This window comes from Xenopus laevis, chromosome 2S, assembly GCF_017654675.1.
Source record: "Xenopus laevis strain J_2021 chromosome 2S, Xenopus_laevis_v10.1, whole genome shotgun sequence".
Lineage (NCBI taxonomy): Eukaryota > Metazoa > Chordata > Amphibia > Anura > Pipidae > Xenopus > Xenopus laevis.
In genome coordinates, this window is record NC_054374.1 from 118153324 (window position 1) to 118173061 (window position 19738).

The 19738-nt window shown below is 38.0% G+C and overlaps 1 protein-coding gene across 4 annotated transcripts in view; it reads right to left on the reverse strand.

Annotated features, from left to right (window-relative positions):
• Positions 1-4154: 4154 nt before the first annotated feature.
• Positions 4155-19738, reverse strand: part of pibf1.S (progesterone immunomodulatory binding factor 1 S homeolog) — a 96490-nt gene continuing 80906 nt past the window's right edge. For all 4 annotated transcript variants that reach the window (XM_018248340.2, XM_018248341.2, XM_041583177.1 and 1 more), the window contains exons 16-18: positions 12918-13002; positions 5510-5683; positions 4155-4432 (exon numbers count right to left, since the gene is read on the reverse strand). In XM_018248340.2, coding sequence (XP_018103829.1) covers positions 4379-4432; positions 5510-5683; positions 12918-13002 — 313 coding nt within the window. In that variant the 3' untranslated portion in view covers positions 4155-4378. The remainder of the gene's footprint in view (positions 4433-5509; positions 5684-12917; positions 13003-19738) is intronic.

A 19738-nucleotide genomic window follows, 5' to 3' on the forward strand; every position in this document is an offset into this window, starting at 1 on the left:
ATAGAAAACCAACAGACCCAACAGTCATGACATTCATGCTGCTGATTCTGTTTAATCGAATCATTAATTGAGGCTTGTTCCAATTAATAGCCATGTTCAAAATAATAATAATAATAATAGCTTGTTACAAATAAAATCAGTGTGGAGTTCAATCAGTGAGGTCATTCATTCTGTGAAAAAAACAGGTGTCAATTACGGCCTTTATTTAAGGAAGGAAGGCAGCAAATGTTGTGCATGCTGGTTATAGTGCATTTCTCTCTGACGATCTGAGTAAAATGGATCGTTCCAGACATAGTTTAGATTAGAAGAACAGCGTACTTTGATTAAAAAGTTGATTGGAGAGGGAAAAACTTATAAAGAAGTGAAGAAAATGATGGGCTGTGTACAATTAGAAGACGCCTATGTGAAGTCAGGCTATTGGCAAGAAGCCCCCCCACACTCCCATTGTGAAAAAAAGATGTGCTGAAGAGCTTACAATTTGCCAAAGAACACATAGACTACAGAGAAATGGCACAACATTTTGTGGACTGATGAAAGCAAGATTGTCCTTTTTAGGTCAAGGGGCTGCAGACAGTTTTTCAGACGACCCCAAACACTGAATTCAAGCCCCAGTACACTGTGAAACATGGTGGCACAAGCATGATATGGGGATGTTTCTGATATTATGGCGTTGGGCCTATATATCACACACCACGGATCATGGATCAGTTTCAATACATCAAAATAAATGAAGAGATCATGTTGCATTATGCCAAAGAGGAAATGCCCTTGAAATTTCAACAAGACAATGACCCCAAACACACCAGTAAATGAGTAACATCTTGCTTCCAGACCAACAAGATTGACGTTATGGAGTGACTAACCCAATCCCTGGACCTTAACCCAATAGAAAACTTGTGGGGTGAGTGTGGGGTGCTGTTTCTGAGGCAAAACCAAGAAATGTAGAAGAATTGTGGAATGTAACAGGTGCCAGAAGTTGGTTGACTCCATGTAACACAGATGTGCAGCATTTCTCAGAAACACTGATTATACAACTAAATATTAGTTCAGTGATTCAAAGGAAAGCAAAATCTTGAATAATTTTTCAGTTTATACAGTGAATGTTTGAGTTTGTAAAGAAGAATACAGACACTGCTATTTTTTGGAACAGCCTAATATTCCCTTGTCTTCACTTTCTGTAAAGGAATAACACAAATTTAATACATTGTTCTTCATGTTTTGATTTGGAAGAAAATATCCAGTGTTCCCAATGAATTTGCTTGTATAGAAATAAAAACTATTATAAGGATTTTGAGCTTTATTATTTTTTTTTAATACACTGCTATTATTCTGAACACAACTGTATTTCCTCTCTTAGATGTTTTAACTAGTTTAATTGGGACTTTATGGTCAGTCTGACCATTATCTGCGCCCTGATCAGATATCTCCTAGTGAGGCAACCGTTTGGGCTGATGCACAATTCTCGAGAGGCAGAGATGACAGTAAGTGCCTACTAATGTACGGGCACCTTTCCTGCCACAGATCAGAACATATCTGATAATTTACATAGTAACTATGCCTAAATAAGAGCAAAGAGTGGATGGTGCAGTTCACCCACATGCAAACAATATAGACAACAGTAAGTGATCTGTAAAGGGCAGATTTACTAAGGTTCGATTGGTAAATTTGAATTAAAATTTGAATTTTTTTTGGGTCAAAACAAACAAATTCCAATTTAAAACAACCAACTCCAATTTGAATTCTAATGTGAAATTTATCACACCTCGACCCTAGAAACATAAACCTGCCTAGTTCATGTAGAAGTAGCAGAAGTCCCTTGAACTATTTGAAGATGTTAAAGGACCAGTAACGTAAAAATTAATTAAAAAAAAAAATTTTGTATAGAAGTTTGTATAGAATGATAAAAATACCTATCAAGCCATATGTAAGTTTAAAATCGCAAGTCTTTATTAAAAAATAACTTACCGAAACTTCGCTTGCGCTCCTCTTCATTAAAGCCGATAGAGCAACGATCCATCGTGTGGTGCTCGATTTCTCCTCCCTGGCTATCTCCTATAGAAGGCAGGCAGAAGAAATCAAGAGCCGCACAATGGATCGTCGCCCAATCTGAAAGGAGCACAGGTGGAGTTTTGGCAAGTTGTTTTTTAATTAAGACTTTGTGAATTTAAAGTTACATATGTCTTGGTGTTTTTTTTTTTTTTTTTCAGAGGAAAACTCGTTTAGAATTTCATTTGAGTTTTAAGATTGGGACTATTCGATTGAATTTTAGATATTAAAATTTTTTCATAAAGAACATACAATTTGTATTGTGAATAAAATCAAATTTATTAGAGTTTAAAAAAATTCACATTACTCTAAAATTCAAACTTTGTTAAATAACCCCCTAAGTATTGGTAAAATGAGCAATAAGCCCCAAAGGGGAAAATATCTAAATCAATTTGAAGCTGCAGTGGTATTTAACAGAGGAAAAAAAGAACAGTGAGGAAAAACTTAGTAAGCCAGGTGAATAGTTAGACACACTCAAGTTTTTCTTCTATTTCTCTGAAATCTAAACCAAAAATAAATATAGCTGTCCAGCATGCTTGGTTGCAACTTCAAGTTCTGCAGGGAATCAAAAACTGCCTGAAGCGATCTGTGGGCCCTGAGGGTTGACTCTGAACACTTTTCACCTGCTTGCTGAAAATCTTTTGGGCGCCCTGACTCACTCACACCCCTTGTTTAAAGGAGAATTCAACCCTAAACTTAAAAACTCCTACCCTACATAGACCCCCCTCACTCCAGACTAAGTGTTACCCCGGGCAAATGCCCCTAACGGTTTACTTACCCCTAGGTGCAGATTCAGGCAACGGAGTTCACGGGCACCATCTTTAGCCGCTTCAGTAGTCTTCGTAATGAGACCAGTACTTTTTTTGTGAATTTTGCACATATGCAGTTGTTGTGAAACAGAAAATTGCTCCAACTGCGTATGCGCTGACATGCCAGTCTCATTACGAAGATTACCGAAGCGGCTGAAGATGGCTTCCGTGAACTCCGATGTCTGCATCTTCACCGAGGGATAAGTAAAACGTTAGGGGTAACACTTAGGCTGGGGGGAGGAGGGAGGGGTTTTTTAAGTTTAGGGTTGAATTCTCCTTTAACATGAGTGCAGCAATATCTGTTATGTGGTTATCTCTTGAGCTAAACAGGGCAGGCAGCGAAATGGGAAACCATTTTGGGTCCTTGTAAGGTAAATAATTCAGTTTCCAACATTTTATTGTGACTGTTTTTGTTAACAGATCAACATGTGTATTAGCTCAATAAATAATAATAAGTAATAAGAAAGCAAAATGTATGCCCGCACAAGCCCTATTTAGTAAGCTCATGTTAAACAAGCGGGTATATTGGCCCTTAAAAAATGAACAAAGGTCCTTTGCACCTTCTTTACTTGCCTCCATCTCCGAAGTTCCGTCCCCAAAACATGGATTTCATTCAAGAGCTTCCCTGCTTGTGGCATAAAACTGCAGAGTTGTGCTTCGAAATTCACAAGCTCCGTCTTCCGATTCTCTTCTACCAGCTCGTGCATATGCTCCTGAAAGATCTGTGTCAGCAAACTGACAAAAGAGAATCGGAAGACTGGGTTAGACGAGCCTTGTGAATTTTGCTGCACAACTCTGCTGTTTGCCAAGGCCACATGCAGGGAAACTTTTGAATGGAATTGATATTGTAGGGAGGGAACCTGGAAATGGGGGCTGAGGATAGGAAGTCATTTGTATGAAATTATTCACACGCCTACCTTGAGTTGTTAAAGAGATATTCAGCAGGCTATCTACTCCTTCATTTAAATACATCTTCTCATCTTTGCAGCAAGTATTAAGAGCAACATCTGAGATTGTCTTTTGAGAGAAGTTAGGTTGACAGTTAGAAACACGGGTATACAAATCAGTAGTGTAGCAATGGATACATGGCTTGATCCTGAACATCCATACAAACACCATAACTGATGTTGTGTAAAGAGAAAAGCTGGTGGTGCCGCATTACATAATCATATTGCACATAAAAATGCAAAGTTACCTCCTAATCTACCCTTGTGTGCTATCATCCTACACCCATAAGGCAATGTTATTAAAGAGACACAAACCAATTCATGTTGCAATTACTGAATAATGTAGCACAACTGCAAGAAATTCTTTGTATTAAAAACAAAACAATTTCTCATTGTAAAAAGCTCAATATATTACTTCGAAGGAATTACAAAAACAGTGAATAAAATAACGGTAAATGACATAAGAAAATGAAATACACATTAAAATCAATAAACAAACACAACCCCAAAAATGAACCTTAGAAAAAAAAAAAAAGACCTTCCTGAGGACAGTGTATTTTTGTCATGGCTTTCCTTTCATGTTGTCTTCTGCTTTAATCTTCTGTACCATTCTGGGCTTTCTTTTTTTGTCTGTCAAAATGGGAAGGACGTTAGAATAAACCAGGTTAATCCCTTATGTCAAAATGACTTTTTTAGATATCAAGATGTCACTGTTTGCTTTTATTCACTTTCACCTCACCAATCAAATGTCAAAAGCAGCTTTCGGGTTAAATCAGGAATCCATTTTGACTAACTACAAGACATCAGTTGTAGTGGTCAGAAGGGCTAAAACTTTACTTTCACGGCCAGCATATTTGGGAACATGTATATATTGTATATATGTAAACATGACTGGGGGCAGCTGGGAAATTGACAATATGTCTAGCCCCATGTCATATTTCAAAATTGAATATAAAAAAATCTGTTCGCTCTTTTGAAAAATGGATATCAGTACAGAATTCTGCTGGAGCAGCACTATTAACTGATTCATTTTGAAAGAAACACGTTTTTCCATGATAGTATCCCTTTAATGGAAAGCAGCGTTGGGAGTTCTGGGTGCTCCTCTGCCAGCTTAAAGAAACAGTAACATCAAAAAATAAAAGTGTTTAAAAGTAATAAAAATATAATGCAGTGTTGTCCTGCACTGGTAGAACTGCTGTGTTTGCTTCAGAAACACTACTATTGTTTATATAAATAAGCTGCTGTGTAGCAATGGGGGCAGCCATTCAAAAGAGAAAAGGCTCAGGTTACACAGCAGATAAGCTCCGTAGAGCATAATGTTATCTGTTATCCACTATCTAACCTGTGCCTTATAACCTTTTTTCCATTTCCGCCATTGCTACACAGCAGTTTGTTTATATGAACTATAGTAGTATTTCTGAAGCAAACAGATCAGTTTTACCAGTGCAGGGCAACGCTACATGATATTTTCATTACTTTAAAACATTTACATTTTTTTGTGTTAATGTTCCTTTAACAATACTGGAGGAGGATGCATGCCCCTGTGACACCAGCCTTTTAGCATATCATTTCAGAATTTAGGTTCTCATTATGCATTTGTCACAAACTTAGACATCATCTGGATAATTAGAACTGGAATTCTGAGCACTGATAAAACGCTGCATGTAGCAGCCCTAAAACAAGAGGAGGCTGAAAAGAAGTACTTACAAACAATGTTGGTCTAGGGATAAATATATTATCTTCAATATGAGACTGTAGTGCAGGTTCTCTAGGTTTTGAAATTGGTTTCATATTTCTTATATGTTCTGTAGGAGGGGACACAGGTCTACCTTGCCGTCTGCTACGTAAGCCAAGTAACTCCTGCTTCATCTGTGCCAATTCCTGTAAACGAAAAAGACAGTGGTCACTATTAGATAAACAAATGTGTGTAAAAAATCATTTATTCAGGTCTACAAATACAAGTCTCATTTTCCTGATTATCTTAAATGTAACCCCTTGACAATAAATTATCAGTTATCTGCTAAAAAGTTAGAAGTTCATGTTTAAATTTACTCTACGGACCTTATTTATCAAAATTCTAATTTTTCTGAGTATTTAAATAATATAAAGTCCGACCAAACTAGAATCCACAATTGGACCTTATTTATTATTAAAAAACACATAGGGGAGAGCACTCACCCACTTCCTTGCTGAGAGAGGACCAGATTCCCTGTGCTGACATGTGACCACGCCTCCAGAACCACGCGAACATATGTATCAACTTGTAATTTTTTTTAACGAAGCACCATGCAACTTTGGGTCATAAAATCTTGATTTTATTAATTACATTAAAATCAGTCAATCAAATGCAGTAGTGAGGAAGTGGCATGAAGCCACGAAACACGCCAAACGTGAGGTTTGTTTCATTACTGTGGTTGATTGACTGATTTTAATGTAATTAATAAAATCAAGATTTTATGACCCAAAGTTGCCTGGTGATCCGTAAAAAAATTGTAAGTTTATTATTAAAAAAGCAAGATTTGGATTGGGTAAAAACTGAGTGAAAATCTGAATCGTACAATTTTTTCAGATTTTTCACCAGAATGACTCGATTTTTGCCTGACTTTTTCTGAAAAAGTCAGAATTTTTCAGATTTTTGCCTGAAATAATAGAATTTTCAGGCTGATTCCAGTGCAGACCACAGAAACTTCCATATAGGATAGGGACCTCTCCCATTGACTTATATACAACCTCGGCAGGTCTGAGATGGAGTATTTTTGGATTCTGACTTTTTCCATCCTCAGGGTATAATAATAACTCTAACTCTTGGAAATTTACATTTTTTTCCCACTAAAAATTCAGATTTTAAAGTAAGAAAAAAAAAACAAAGTTTGAATCCAAAAAACTCAAAAAAATTAATAAATGACCTTAAGTGTTACAGATGGACCAACATGAGGCAGCATAGTGATGCATTGGTACATTGCAGTACTGGTGTCCTAGGATTGATTTCAGCCAGGGCACTGCACAAACATTCTCTGTCCTTAAATTATTTTATGTTGCTTATTATTTTATTCAGGCCCTTTACTTTTAATCTTTTGTTCTGACTTGCAGGCAGACCAGCTGCCGGGAGCACAGAGTGCAATCTGAGTTTCTCTTACAGACCATAAATAACTGACAGTATGGTGTTATGAAAACGTATAGATCTGTAGCTTACAACACACCACTGTAATTCATAATTGTACATGGCCTTCATTCAGTAAGCACCTAGTTGTACAGGATGGCACAGCAAGCATTCCCTTGTTATTAAATAGTAACTGTTAGAACAGTTTAGCATGTGTAGTGGCATGTTATAAGAGCTCGACTGCAGAGCAGCTGTTAAGAAGAGTCCATAGCTGATGCCAGTATGCAGCTTCAAGTTGTAAACTCTGCAGTCATGTTGCCAAGGGTATACATAGACAGAATTTCTTGATGAAAATAGCACAGACAGCTATATTAGTATCAACATGCTCCATCATTACAGATTAAATCATGCAATGTTTTGACATTAACAAGTGGTGTGTGTGTGTGTACATGTGCCTCCAAACCAAGAAGAAAAAGATTTTGATGGGAGCCAAAATACACCCCCCCCAAAATGCTGCTATGCCTCTAGGCCAGCGGTTAATAACTGTTGACCTGGTGATGGGGTATGGACATGTATTTTTATTTGATTTATTTTGTTGAAAAGTTTAGGACTGAGAGCACTGGACCAGTGGTGTAAATTAGGGCCCATGTAAATAAGGGTCCAGTCTGTTTGCTGGATTGCCCTGCAGGGTGCAGCATAAGGGACCTAGTTACACCACTGCACTGAACTTAGGTTACAATGTCTGATCACTTAACTCACTGTTGGGTGTAAAGGGTCATAGAAAGGAAGGCTAAATGGTATCCGCCCTAAGAAATAAATGTCAGTGGGTATAATTAGTTAAGGCTTGAGGCTTGTATTCTATTAGGAGGGGGGTATAGTAACAGATGGTGTATACACTATATAGGTAAATGTATCCAGATGCACATGCTCAGTTAGCACTCACTGAAGAGTTCCAGACATTTTCTGTAAGCAATGGCAGCCCAACAACTATTACTTTAGATCAACAAAGGGTTGGATAGCAACATGTTGGGTGCTCAAGCTTAACGCTACCTGTCTGGATGCTTAATGGAAACCTAAAGTTTGAAGGTGGAGATATAATGGCATGGGGCTTATTTTCATGGTGTGGGCTAGTGCCTCTGGTTCCAATAAAAGCAAGCCCCAATGCTACTATGCATAATAGCATTCTTGGCAGTTTTTCGCAACCTGCTTTGCCTAGTTTAGAGAAGGCCATTCCTCTTTCTGCATGATAATGTGCACATGCATATAGCCATGTAAGTACATAATTGGCTTGCTGAGATTGGAGAGGAAGAACTCCAGAATGGAGCCCTGACTTCAACCTAATTAGACACCAGTTGGACAATTAGTCTGGCCCAAAGTCAATGTTCAAATTCATGCAACATCAGTGCCAACTTCACTACTGCCTTTGTGCCTAAATGGATACAATTTCATAAAATCCATAGCAGCAAAAAGAAGACAAACTTCAGATTTCTCTTAGATTTGTCCTTCGCAATCTAATCCGTTCAATACTCTACGGTGGAGCCAGGAGCTGCTCAATATAGGTAGCTCTAATCTGTCTCACTCTCTCCTAGAGAGACTAGTGACAGGATCTAGCTACCCCTTACTAGTCCTGCACTAATGCTGGCCCCACGGGAGACTCCAATTTATTTAGAAGTGCCTCTGGCAAAAAGCCTTGAGACCGCATGGCCCATTCAATATATATTATTACAAAGCGCCACCTACCGCCCAAACTTAAGATAACTAGATATCATAATGTGACCCAAGAAGGGAAGAATTACTCCCTCCATTAGACTAAGGGCCCCTGTCCCCTACAATCAGATAAGATTTTAGACAGACAGATCTGCTGCTTTTGCCCATTAAAGCAATTTAAAGGGGTGATTCACCTTTAAGTTAACTTGTTATGTAGTATTGGAATTCATTATTTATTTTTTATAGTTTTTTTAAATTATTTGCCTTTCTCTTCTTCCTTTTTCAGTTTTCAAGTGGGGGGGGGGCACTGATCTTGGCAGCCAAAAAACTATTACTCTGTGAGGCTCCAATTTTATTGTTACTTCTTATTGCTTTCCTTTCACTTCAGTTAGCTGTTCATCGTCCAGTCTCTCATTCAAACCACTGCCTGTTTGTTAGTGCAAATAATACCCTAGCAACCAGATAGTGACTGAAATATGAAACTCAAAAGCTGTTAAAGAATAAAGAATGTCTCAGAATATCTATGTCTATATCATACTAAAAGTGAATTTTTGCCATCTCAGACAAGACTATTGCATGCTTATGAACTAGAAAAACAGTAATTAAATACCTGTTCACTATTAAACCCCTACAGTGCCCTCTTTAGGCCTTTTTAACTATATATTGTCATAGCCAAACAGAGCAAAAACCATTTCACAGTAAGGTTTATTTACTGTTACACACTCCACAGGTCAGATTTTAGGTCAACATCAATTTGTGCACAACATAGTGGTTAAAAGGCAAATGTCAAGCAATTAATAATAGAATTCTTTGTGGTCTGACTTGTCACCACACTTAAGAGACAATCGTATAGTTTAAAACTATCAATCAGCAGTACATCGCTGACAACAAAGACACTTACTGCCTAACTTTTACTGTTGAGAGACAATAAATTATCACATTTCTACTACCAGCCAACATAACATGCACTAGCCTCATAAACTGCTAGAGTTGCCATTGGAAATCCAATACCCAGGGATTATTATTATTAACATTTATTTATATAGCGCCAGCATATTTCGCAGAGCTGTAAAGTAAATGTATTTATACAACTAAATCACATTAATTACATACATAGAACATGTGGAATTACATACATTACAACCAATACCGGTACAAAAGGTGAGGAAGGCCCTGTGCAAAGGAGCTTACAATCTAAATGGAAGGGAATAAAACACAAGGTGTGGGAGTTGGCAAGATCAGAATTGAGTGGGTGAGAGATGTGGCACTGTATGTGGTATTGCATTTGGTAGTTAAGCAGAGTGAGGGTAGGCCTCTCTAAAGAAGTGTGTTTTAAGAGATCTTTTCAAAGCAGAAAGGTTGGGAGAAAGTCAGACAGACCGTGGGAGAGAGTTCCAGAGAAGGGGTGCAGCCCTTGCAACATCTTGAACGCGAGCGTGTGAGGAGGTAATGAGAGAAGAGTTGAGTAGCAGGTCAGTAGAGGAGTGTAACAAGCGGTTGGGTGAGTATATAGAGATGAGATCAGAGATCTCAGAGAAGGATACTTTGGTACAGGTGCACTTAACTGGGAGAGAACTGGCACAAGGTGCCAATACTTGAAAATATAAAAGATATTGTTTTCCATTTAATATGTTCACCTAAAGTAGTCTAAACAAGCACTGAATCCTCTATGTCTTAAAAAGGCAACAATATAAAAAGCCTTATTGTGGCACATTGGTTAGCACTGGTACCTCATAACGCTGGGCTCTAAATTTAGCTCTGAGGAGAGTGAGTGAGCATGTACCCATGCAAGAAACTGGGCAGTGACTAAAGTGAATAAATGAAGATGATATAACATTAATAAAGGATAATAATATAGTAAGGTTTGTCTGGAATGCTTAGAACCTGGGTTTTCTTCCAGAAGAAACATTAAGGGGCAGATTTATTAAGGGTCGAATTGCAAATTTATAGTCAAACTTCTCAAAAATCGAATTGTGAATTATACAATTTGAATTTCGAGATTTATCAAACTCTGGCCCTTTAAAAATTCGAATTCAACTATTCGCCACCTTAAACCTGCCGAGTTCATGTATAAGTCAATGGGAGAGCTCCAGAGACCAGCTTGGACATGTTACTAGCCTTCCTGACATTCAAGTTTTATTTCGGAGAAAAAACTCAAATCGAGTTTAGTCGAATTGGATTCAAATTGGATTCGAGTTTTCAAGTCGATTAAATTAGGGAGTTTTAGATTTTTTTATGAAATAACCTCCCAATCGAATTTCGAGTATATTCAAATTTATTAGTTAAAAAAAACTCATGAATTTGAAATTAGACCTTTGATAAATGGGCCTCTGAGTAAACCCAATAGGATTGTTTTTCCACAATTTGGGTTCATACAGCTTAGTTAGGATCAAGTACAAGGTACTGTTTTTTAGGAAATAATTAAAAAAAAAAAAAAAATTATGGGAGAGCCTTCTTGCATTTCTAAAGCTTTCTGGATAAGAGATCCCATACCTGTAGTAAAATCTGTGATCAGAGGTGGGCCAAGCCACACAGGCACCCTAGGCAACCTGGCTGGCCACCTTTGTGTACGTGAATGTGTGCATGCACGTTCAGTGACATCATGGGGGAGTGCAAGGAGGTGGGTGCTCCAACAGGGACAAGAAAACCTAAACTAAAGGCCCCCATACACGGGCAGATAAAAGCAGCCGACAGACCAAGTCAGCAGCTTATCGGCCCATGTGTTAGGCTATCCGTCAAGCTTCCCCAACGATATCATCTCGATCGGGCAGGTTGAAAAATCCTGTTGGATCGCGGCCACATCTAAGCATGTATGCGGTCCCACGATCCGACCGCCCATTTCAAATGCATTCTGATCTGATGGTTGGGTCCTAGGGCCCATGATCGGATCAGCCCCATATCGCCCACTTCATATTCCTGGGTCACAGTATGATATCTCTGCGTCTATGACCACCTTAAGGGTAGGCAGAAGGCTCTTCAAGAGGTACCACCCAATTGTTGTACCCTAGGCAGGTGCCTCTTCTGCCTACCCCTAGTTCTGGCCGTGCCTGTGACAGTGTTTTTCATTGGACAATCAAAGCTATCACAAATATATACACTAACAATATTTTAGTTTTTCTTTACATATATAAGTAATTTAAGGCCAGATCCCAAAAAAAACTTATGTTACAGACAAAAGAACAGATGACAGATTAGTTATCAAGTGTTGTTAGTGGAGTACCGCAGGGCTCTGTACTAGGTCCCTTGCTTTTCAACTTGTTTATTAATGACCTGGAGGTGGGCATTGAAAGTACTGTTTCTATTTTTGCAGATGATACTAAATTGTGCAGAACTATAGGTTCCATGCAGGATGCTGCCACTTTGCAAAGTGATCTGTCTAAACTGGAAAACTGGGCAGCAAACTGGAAAATGAGGTTCAATGTTGATAAATGCAAGGTTATGCACTTTGGCAAAAATAATATAAATGCAAGTTATACACTAAATGGCAATGTGTTGGGAGTTTCCTTAAATGAAAAGGATCTAGGGGTCTTTGTAGATAACACGTTGTCTAATTCTGGGCAGTGTCATTCTGTGGCTACTAAAGCAAATAAAGTTCTGTCTTGCATAAAAAAGGGCATTAACTCAAGGGATGAAAACATAATTATGCCTCTTTATAGGTCCCTGGTAAGGCCTCATCTGGAGTATGCAGTTCAGTTTTGGACTCCAGTCCTTAAGAGGGATATAAATGAGCTGGAGAGAGTGCAGAGACGTGCAACTAAATTGGTTAGAGGGACGGAAGACTTAAATTATGAGGGTAGACTGTCAAGGTTGGGGTTGTTTTCTCTGGAAAAAAGGCGCTTGCGAGGGGACATGATTACACTTTACAAGTACATTAGAGGACATTATAGACAAATGGCAGGGGACCTTTTTACCCATAAAGTGGATCACCGTACCAGAGGCCACCCCTTTAGACTAGAAGAAAAGAACTTTCATTTGAAGCAACGTAGGGGGTTCTTCACAGTCAGGACAGTGAGGTTGTGGAATGCACTGCCGGGTGATGTTGTGATGGCTGATTCAGTTAATGCCTTTAAGAATGGCTTGGATGATTTTTTGGACAGACATAATATTAAAGGCTATTGTGATACTAAACTCTATAGTTAATATAGGTATGGGTATATAGAATTTTAATTAAAAGTAGGGATGGGTGTGTGTATGGATGCTGGGTTTTCATTTGGAGGGGTTGAACTTGATGGACTTTGTCTTTTTTCAACCCAATTTAACTATGTAACTATGTAACTATGTAAGGTTCAGAAAATGGCTGCTTTTTACCTCTTGATGACTTAATAATTTCTCCATGTCTGCTGCCATTTGGTTTTTGACACGAAGAAGCAATGTCTTTTCTTTATTTAAATTACTGAAACAACAAAGAGTAAAATGTAAATGCTCCTCAACGCTCTGCAAAAGGATTCAAAATACTGTTAATTGTTTTAGAGAATTATTTGTTGTGATCAATAACAATATATTGTCAGAATTTCAGGTGAAAAAAAGCAAAGCAATCCAAAACAATTACTGCAGCACCATTCTAGCGCATATAAAATGGGCTGATACTGTATGTTATAAAACGTCTCTAGTAGTGATTAGCAGTGATAAGATGGTCAAGCCTAATCTTGAAAATGTTTCACCACTCCACTGAGTGGAATATTCAGTTCTAGAATGAACTATTCTTAGTGACTTTTCAGTTGGTCGTTTTTAAATTTTTCGCCTTCCTCTTTGCCTCTTTCTAGCCTTCAGATGGTTTGCAGTTTTTAAAATTACACACTATACCACGTTAAAATAACAGTTGCCACCTGGTGTTGATGAATTGCTTGAAGCACTGGAACAGGCACATCATTTACAGCATTTCAAAAGACTGACGCATTTGAATTTACAAGGGATTTCGCATCAGTGCAACTGCACAGGTGTCAGGGACACCTGATGCTTTGTGACAATGATGTTAAAGAATAGTGGCCAAACAAAAAATATTCAGAAATATGCTGCGGAAATGATTATTATTATACAAATTGCTTCCTTGAATGGATGTTTTAAATTGTAGCATTGCCAGCTTAGTCTAAGTCTATAATAGTAAATGTATTCTCATATCCTGTGTTGCTTAGACACTGCAAATAGGAGCACTATTTTGAGATTTCTCTTTCACATGTTCAACGAGATTATCATTAAGATCAGTGAATTTACCCCACTGATTCAACAAGGAACCCCTTATCTCACATAGGAGACTGCTCATCATTTTTTGCAGAGTCTGCAGACAGGGATAGTTCAGCAAATTTGAATCAAGGAGCTCTGGCGCCAAATGTCAGAGACAAACTGTGTCCTGCCTCATATTTGAATTTAGTTGGCTTCCATGCCTAAAGGCACCTAATAAGAAAACACTTTTAATAAAAACAGTAGGATTGTTTTGTCACCATTATGGATTCATGCAACTTGGTTATAATCAAGTTCAATGTGCTGCTTTATTATTACAGAAAAAAAGAAAATGTCAAATAAAGTAGAACTCTTTGCTTGGATAGGAAAATGGCACTTGTATTTTCTGGATAAGGGGTTGGCAGACAATAGATCCCTTACCAGTAACTATTTTCTGCTGTGCCTCTTCACATATGCCATGAGTACACAGAAGCACTATATAAAATTTACATACAGATGAAAAAAAGCTAAGGTTTCATGCACATATGCAGTACACCAGTTTATGTTTCCAACAGTTCCAGAAGTGTTCCATCATGTGATTACATGCAGTTTTTAAAAGAACTGGTGCATCTGACAAGTTGAGTTCTATTCCAGAGACCAAAGGCAATGCAAATGGCCATGTGACTACATCAAACTCAAGTTGTAGTATGCTGAAACAGACAATCAGTCAGAATTACATGTTGTGCATGACAGACATTCTGATCAGACTAGTCAGACAGACTAATCTTAGCCTGACAACTTGGCTTAGAATTGCGCTGAAAGCTTCTTAAAGGAGAATTCAACCCCTTATTAAAAAAAAACTCCACACCCCCTACCCTGTTTATTAGAGTATATAATAGTACCAGTTGGTGGCCTTTGGTTAAATGCTAAAATGGATACTAGGGAGACCTACCAAAGGATATATTTATTATTACATACATAGATTTTACCATACAGCATACTTCTGCATTACTTGTGCAATGCTATTATTTGTTACAACTTGTCTTATAACGGTTATTAAACTATAATAAAAAGGGTAGTCCGTAGTATGGCTTATTACTTGTCTATATATTTTATCTGCATTGCTGATGTCAATAGAAAGGTCTTCCTTTAGAGCCCTTTCTTTTACTTGCATTGGGGTGCCTTAATGTTTTGTTTTTTGATAGGTGTTTTTAAGCCTAGCCAAAGAATCATTTACCCTAATCATTTACCATAATCATTTAGTAATAGATTAACTTGAAAAAAAAGACATCTATCAAGTTCGATCTTATATGTCTGTTTAAACATGCCTAATTGAGAATTGATCTAGATTCTAGAAGAAGGCAAAAAACCCTTGCTGAAGTCTCTCTAAATTTCCTAAGATGGGGAAAAAATGTCTTCCCAGGGCCAAAACTACAATCAGATCAATAGCAATTTTCAATGACCTTCACTTGCTAAAAAGCCATCCAACCCCTTCTTAAAGGAGAAACACCAACCACCCTCCTCCACCACAGCCTAACTGCCCCCCCCGGGCAAATGCCCCTAATGTTTTACTTACCCCCCCTCCCACCGTGCAGATCTGGCCTCGGTAGTTCACAGGTGCCATCTTCTTTTTTCGGTCTTCTTCGGCATCTGAGCGGAGTTTCATTGCATGCGCAGTTGGAGTAAATTTCCGGTCCCAAACAACAGTGCATGCACCAAAAGTCACGAAAATTACTGAAAATTTTCGTGACTCTCGGCGCATGCGCAGTCTGCACGGAGTGGTAAGTAAAAAATTATGGGGCAGTTAGGCTGTGGGGGAGGAGGGAGGTTGGTCTACGCAGGGTAGGGTTTTTTCTAGTACGGGTTTGTTTTTCCTTTAAAGCTACTCTGTCTAATGTGTCTGCAGTACAACTGATTAAGGGAGAGAACTCCACAGCTTCACTGTAAAAATAAACCTTTCCAAATTCATTGTTATCATATCACCCCTTAAGCACCTTTTCTCCACTGTAAACAATCCCAATTTGGTCAGTCTTTCTTCATAACGGAGATTTTTCATACCCTTTACCAGCTTAGTTGTCCTTCTTTGGACTCTCTCTATTCAATATTATCCCGTTGGAGCACTACAGACCAAAACGGCACAGCATATTCTAAATAGGACCTTACCAGTGCTCTGTAAAGTAGAACAATAACCCTCTCCTTCAATAAAACTATGCCCCTATTAATACGGCTAAAAAATGGTGTCTGGTCTAGTTGCTGCTGACTGGCATTTCAGTAACAGTATCGCCAAATTCTTCCACTTCCTGCTACCTCCTTTTCCAAACTGTGCAGGGGAGCCAGAGGCACTAAGCACATTGCAAAGGCTTGACAAAGGGTCCAGAAGGGCCCGAAATGTAGCTCTCTTTTTTTCAGACACACAGGGGCTAAATAAAGCACCTATTTCACTGAGCAAGATTCTGGTGTGCTTTTGGAATATTTTCTACATGTACCTCGTGCAAGGGAAGGGTCTTCCGGTTGAACACCCAGCACTTTCAACAAGTGGATTTCGAACAAGAAGAGCACCCCACAATTGTGTCTAATCAAACTGTGACATAAAATTATCATATAACAAGTTTATAGACTTGTTCCCATTAACTGATCTGTACTGTTGCTCCAATTAATATCTGGGTAATTAAAATTCCCCATTATAATTACTTGCCCCAAACTAGCAGCCTTTACTGTTTGCATCAGGAGCTTAGTCACTTTATCTTCATTAATTTACATTAGGGAGGTCTATACTATACTCCTACAATTAATTTGCTGGACTCTTTACAGTCTGTAAAAACACCAGCCATACGGCTTCAGCTCCGTCATTTTCTTCCACTCCCTCTTATGAGGTGACCCATGGTTGCCACCTACTGGATGATTAATGGGTCAATATCACACTGTAGTGATAAGCATGTCCTTAGCATCCAGGCTGATCCAGGAGCTGCAGTGTTTTCCTTATTTGAAATAATGTTGAAATGACTTCAGATGGACTTGCGATTGCCCAACTTTTGTTCTGCAGACTTCTATCATTAGAGTGACCCACCTGGCCAGGTATTGGACCACCAGTACCACTTGGCTGGGGAGTTTTTAAAAAAAGGCTGTCCCTCCATTCTTAGCGAAACAGACACAACCCCAACACATCACTTTAAATTGAAATTATGTGGCCAGAAAGTATATTCATATTATATTTTACATTGCTGCCCAGGAACCCTTTTGTGGATGCCTTCCCTCTCCACTTCATTTATGATTTACAGATGCCAAATTTTTTCCTTCCAGTTTTTGGTTTTATATTTGTGTGACATGTGTGTGGCAATTTGGATTTCATACCAGTAACAAACAGACCTTTCAGTGTGTAACTAGACTCTGCCTCATTTACTAATGACCAGAGCAACGATCAGTGATAAGCTTTGTTAATAGAGCTTCAGGAAGAGCGATGAACACAAAAATGTGATTGACGGACACAAATGCTTTACATTTTCTCTATGAGAGATGTCACAACTGCGGCAGAAGATGCTGAAGGAGATAGAGGCCTTTAGGTTGAAACCCCAGGTGACATGATTTTGTAGACAATTACAGTAAGAAACATATCATAACATTATCATTTTTACTTTCTGAGATGTGTTTCCATGCCCACCGTCCATTTAGTACAAGATATAATTAATGGTGCTACCGTCAGAGCATTAGGACGAGTCCATCCAACAGCCTACAGAATGCTAAGCATGCCATCCTCAGCTGGTGCTATACCAATAAAATTTGTTATATGTTCGTAATTTAATGGAGACAGTTTTAATACTGTGGACACTGGGAATATTTTCAGCAATCACAGATATTTCCATGTTCTCACAAATGGAAACATTACCACTTATAAAAGCGTCACAAATGAATGAGCTCAATGCAGATAGCTTTCTTTTTTTTATAATTATTTGCAGTCTCAGGTAAAAATAATACTGGTGTTTGGATTCCATAGAAACAACTATTTGTTTGGTCACATGCTCCTCATCTGTTGACGTACTGCTCATTTGAAAGTACTCAATGAGAACTTCAAGTCTCAAAAATAATCTATGAGTAATCAAGCAGCTACGTACATCCAGCCTCGGCTAAAAAAAGCATTTCTTTGCTGCAAGCATGTAAATAGATATTTCCCTTTTGTATATTTCACAGAAGATGAACAGCCATTGTGTAGTGAATGTTTCATTCGAAAACATTTTTTCATTTTTAGTATTCTACCATAGACCATTAAAATACACAGTGGACCTTAGAATAATTAAAGGAAAACTATAGCCCCAAAACAGATGGTCTCTGTGCTGCCTCAGAGATCATCTGACCAGAAATACTACAGTTCTAGCTGTAACAGGAAGAAGTGTGGGAGCAAAAGACAGTACTTTGTCTGTTAATTGGCTCATGTGACCTAACATGTATGGTTTGTTTATGTACACCGTGAATCCTAGGATCCCAAGGGGCGGCCCTTATTTTTTAAAATGGCAATTTTCTATTTATGATTAACCAATGGCACATACAACTACAAAAGTATATTAAATGGTTTATTTACATGAAGCAGGGTTTTACATATGAGCTGTTTTATGCAATATATTTTTATAGAGACCTACATTGTTTGGGGGTATAGTTTTCCTTTAAGTATATCATATCAAAGTGATTCTAAAATATAATGGAATCTATTTCATGCTCCTGGAATTTACACTTGCACAAATTTAAGGTCCCAAGGTTCAAAAATTCATTTTAATTTCTCTGCATTTATTCTTTCCCACAGTTCACTTCTTGTTTATGCTGGTCTCCTAAAATTTGTAAATGTGTTAGGAGTAGGGGTAAGGTGGTTGCTACTGTGTGACTGCAGGGACTCCACGATAGAGATCCAGGAAGTTATCTACCTTGCAAGGACCAAACAAGGAGCAGCTTCAGTTTGCCTTTTTGTCCTGTTCAGCTCAAGGAATAAAATTAGATTTTTCACTATTAAAACTGTAAGCTCTACAGTCTACACGGTGCAGACATATGTCTGATCACTGACCTATACAACCAGAAGTAAAATGAAAAGTGGTATAGCAAAAAATAGTGGTAAAATAGTTGGCACTAATGTAATTCTGCACACTACAGTAATACAATTAACAGAGTAACCTGTAAGAATTTCTGTACCTTGTTATGAACTACAAGGATGTCCTGTACAAATGTTGAAAGCAAAGGTGAACATGAAGAAAATGAAGAAAAAACATCCAAAACCCTCTTAAAAGACCCCACTTAAAAGAACTGTTCAGTGTAAAAATGAAACTGGGAAAATAGACAGCTGCGGCAAGTAATAAATGTTTTCAAAATAGTTGGATTGAGTTGATGTCTAACATAATAGCCACAAAACTACTTCCTACTTTGCAGCTCTGACCCATTTTGCTTCTTAGAAAATTGACAAAACGATAAAAAAATTTGCCAAATGCATCGTCTATAGGCGACAATTTTTTTGGATTTGCAAGAATTTTTTCAAATATTTGAGTCTATGAGCAACTGTTTCAAAACCTGGCAAAAATTTGGTAAAAAATTTCTCTCATAACTGTTAACGACTTAAAGGGGGGCCCACATGGGACATAACAGTTCAGTTAGTTTGCTTTTGAATCTGAACTGCATGCTAAGGATCAAATGCAACCTAAATGAACAATTATGGTGCTTGGGGCCCCATTCAAGTCACTGATTAACTAAGAGTTAGAACGCTGCAGGACGTTGTGTTCTGGCTATTATGTTAGATATTTGTTCACTTCAGCCTTTTTAGATTACATTTTTGGCTAACTAACTATATTAGAAACATTTTTATTTTAAATTTTGCTCAGACTATTTAACCCGTTTTATATTTACACTTAACTAATCCTTTAAAAAGGAGAAGGGTTGCAAAAGCCACAGAAAAAGATGAAATAACACAAGAAAGTCTTGGTAAAGCCACCTTCACCTGA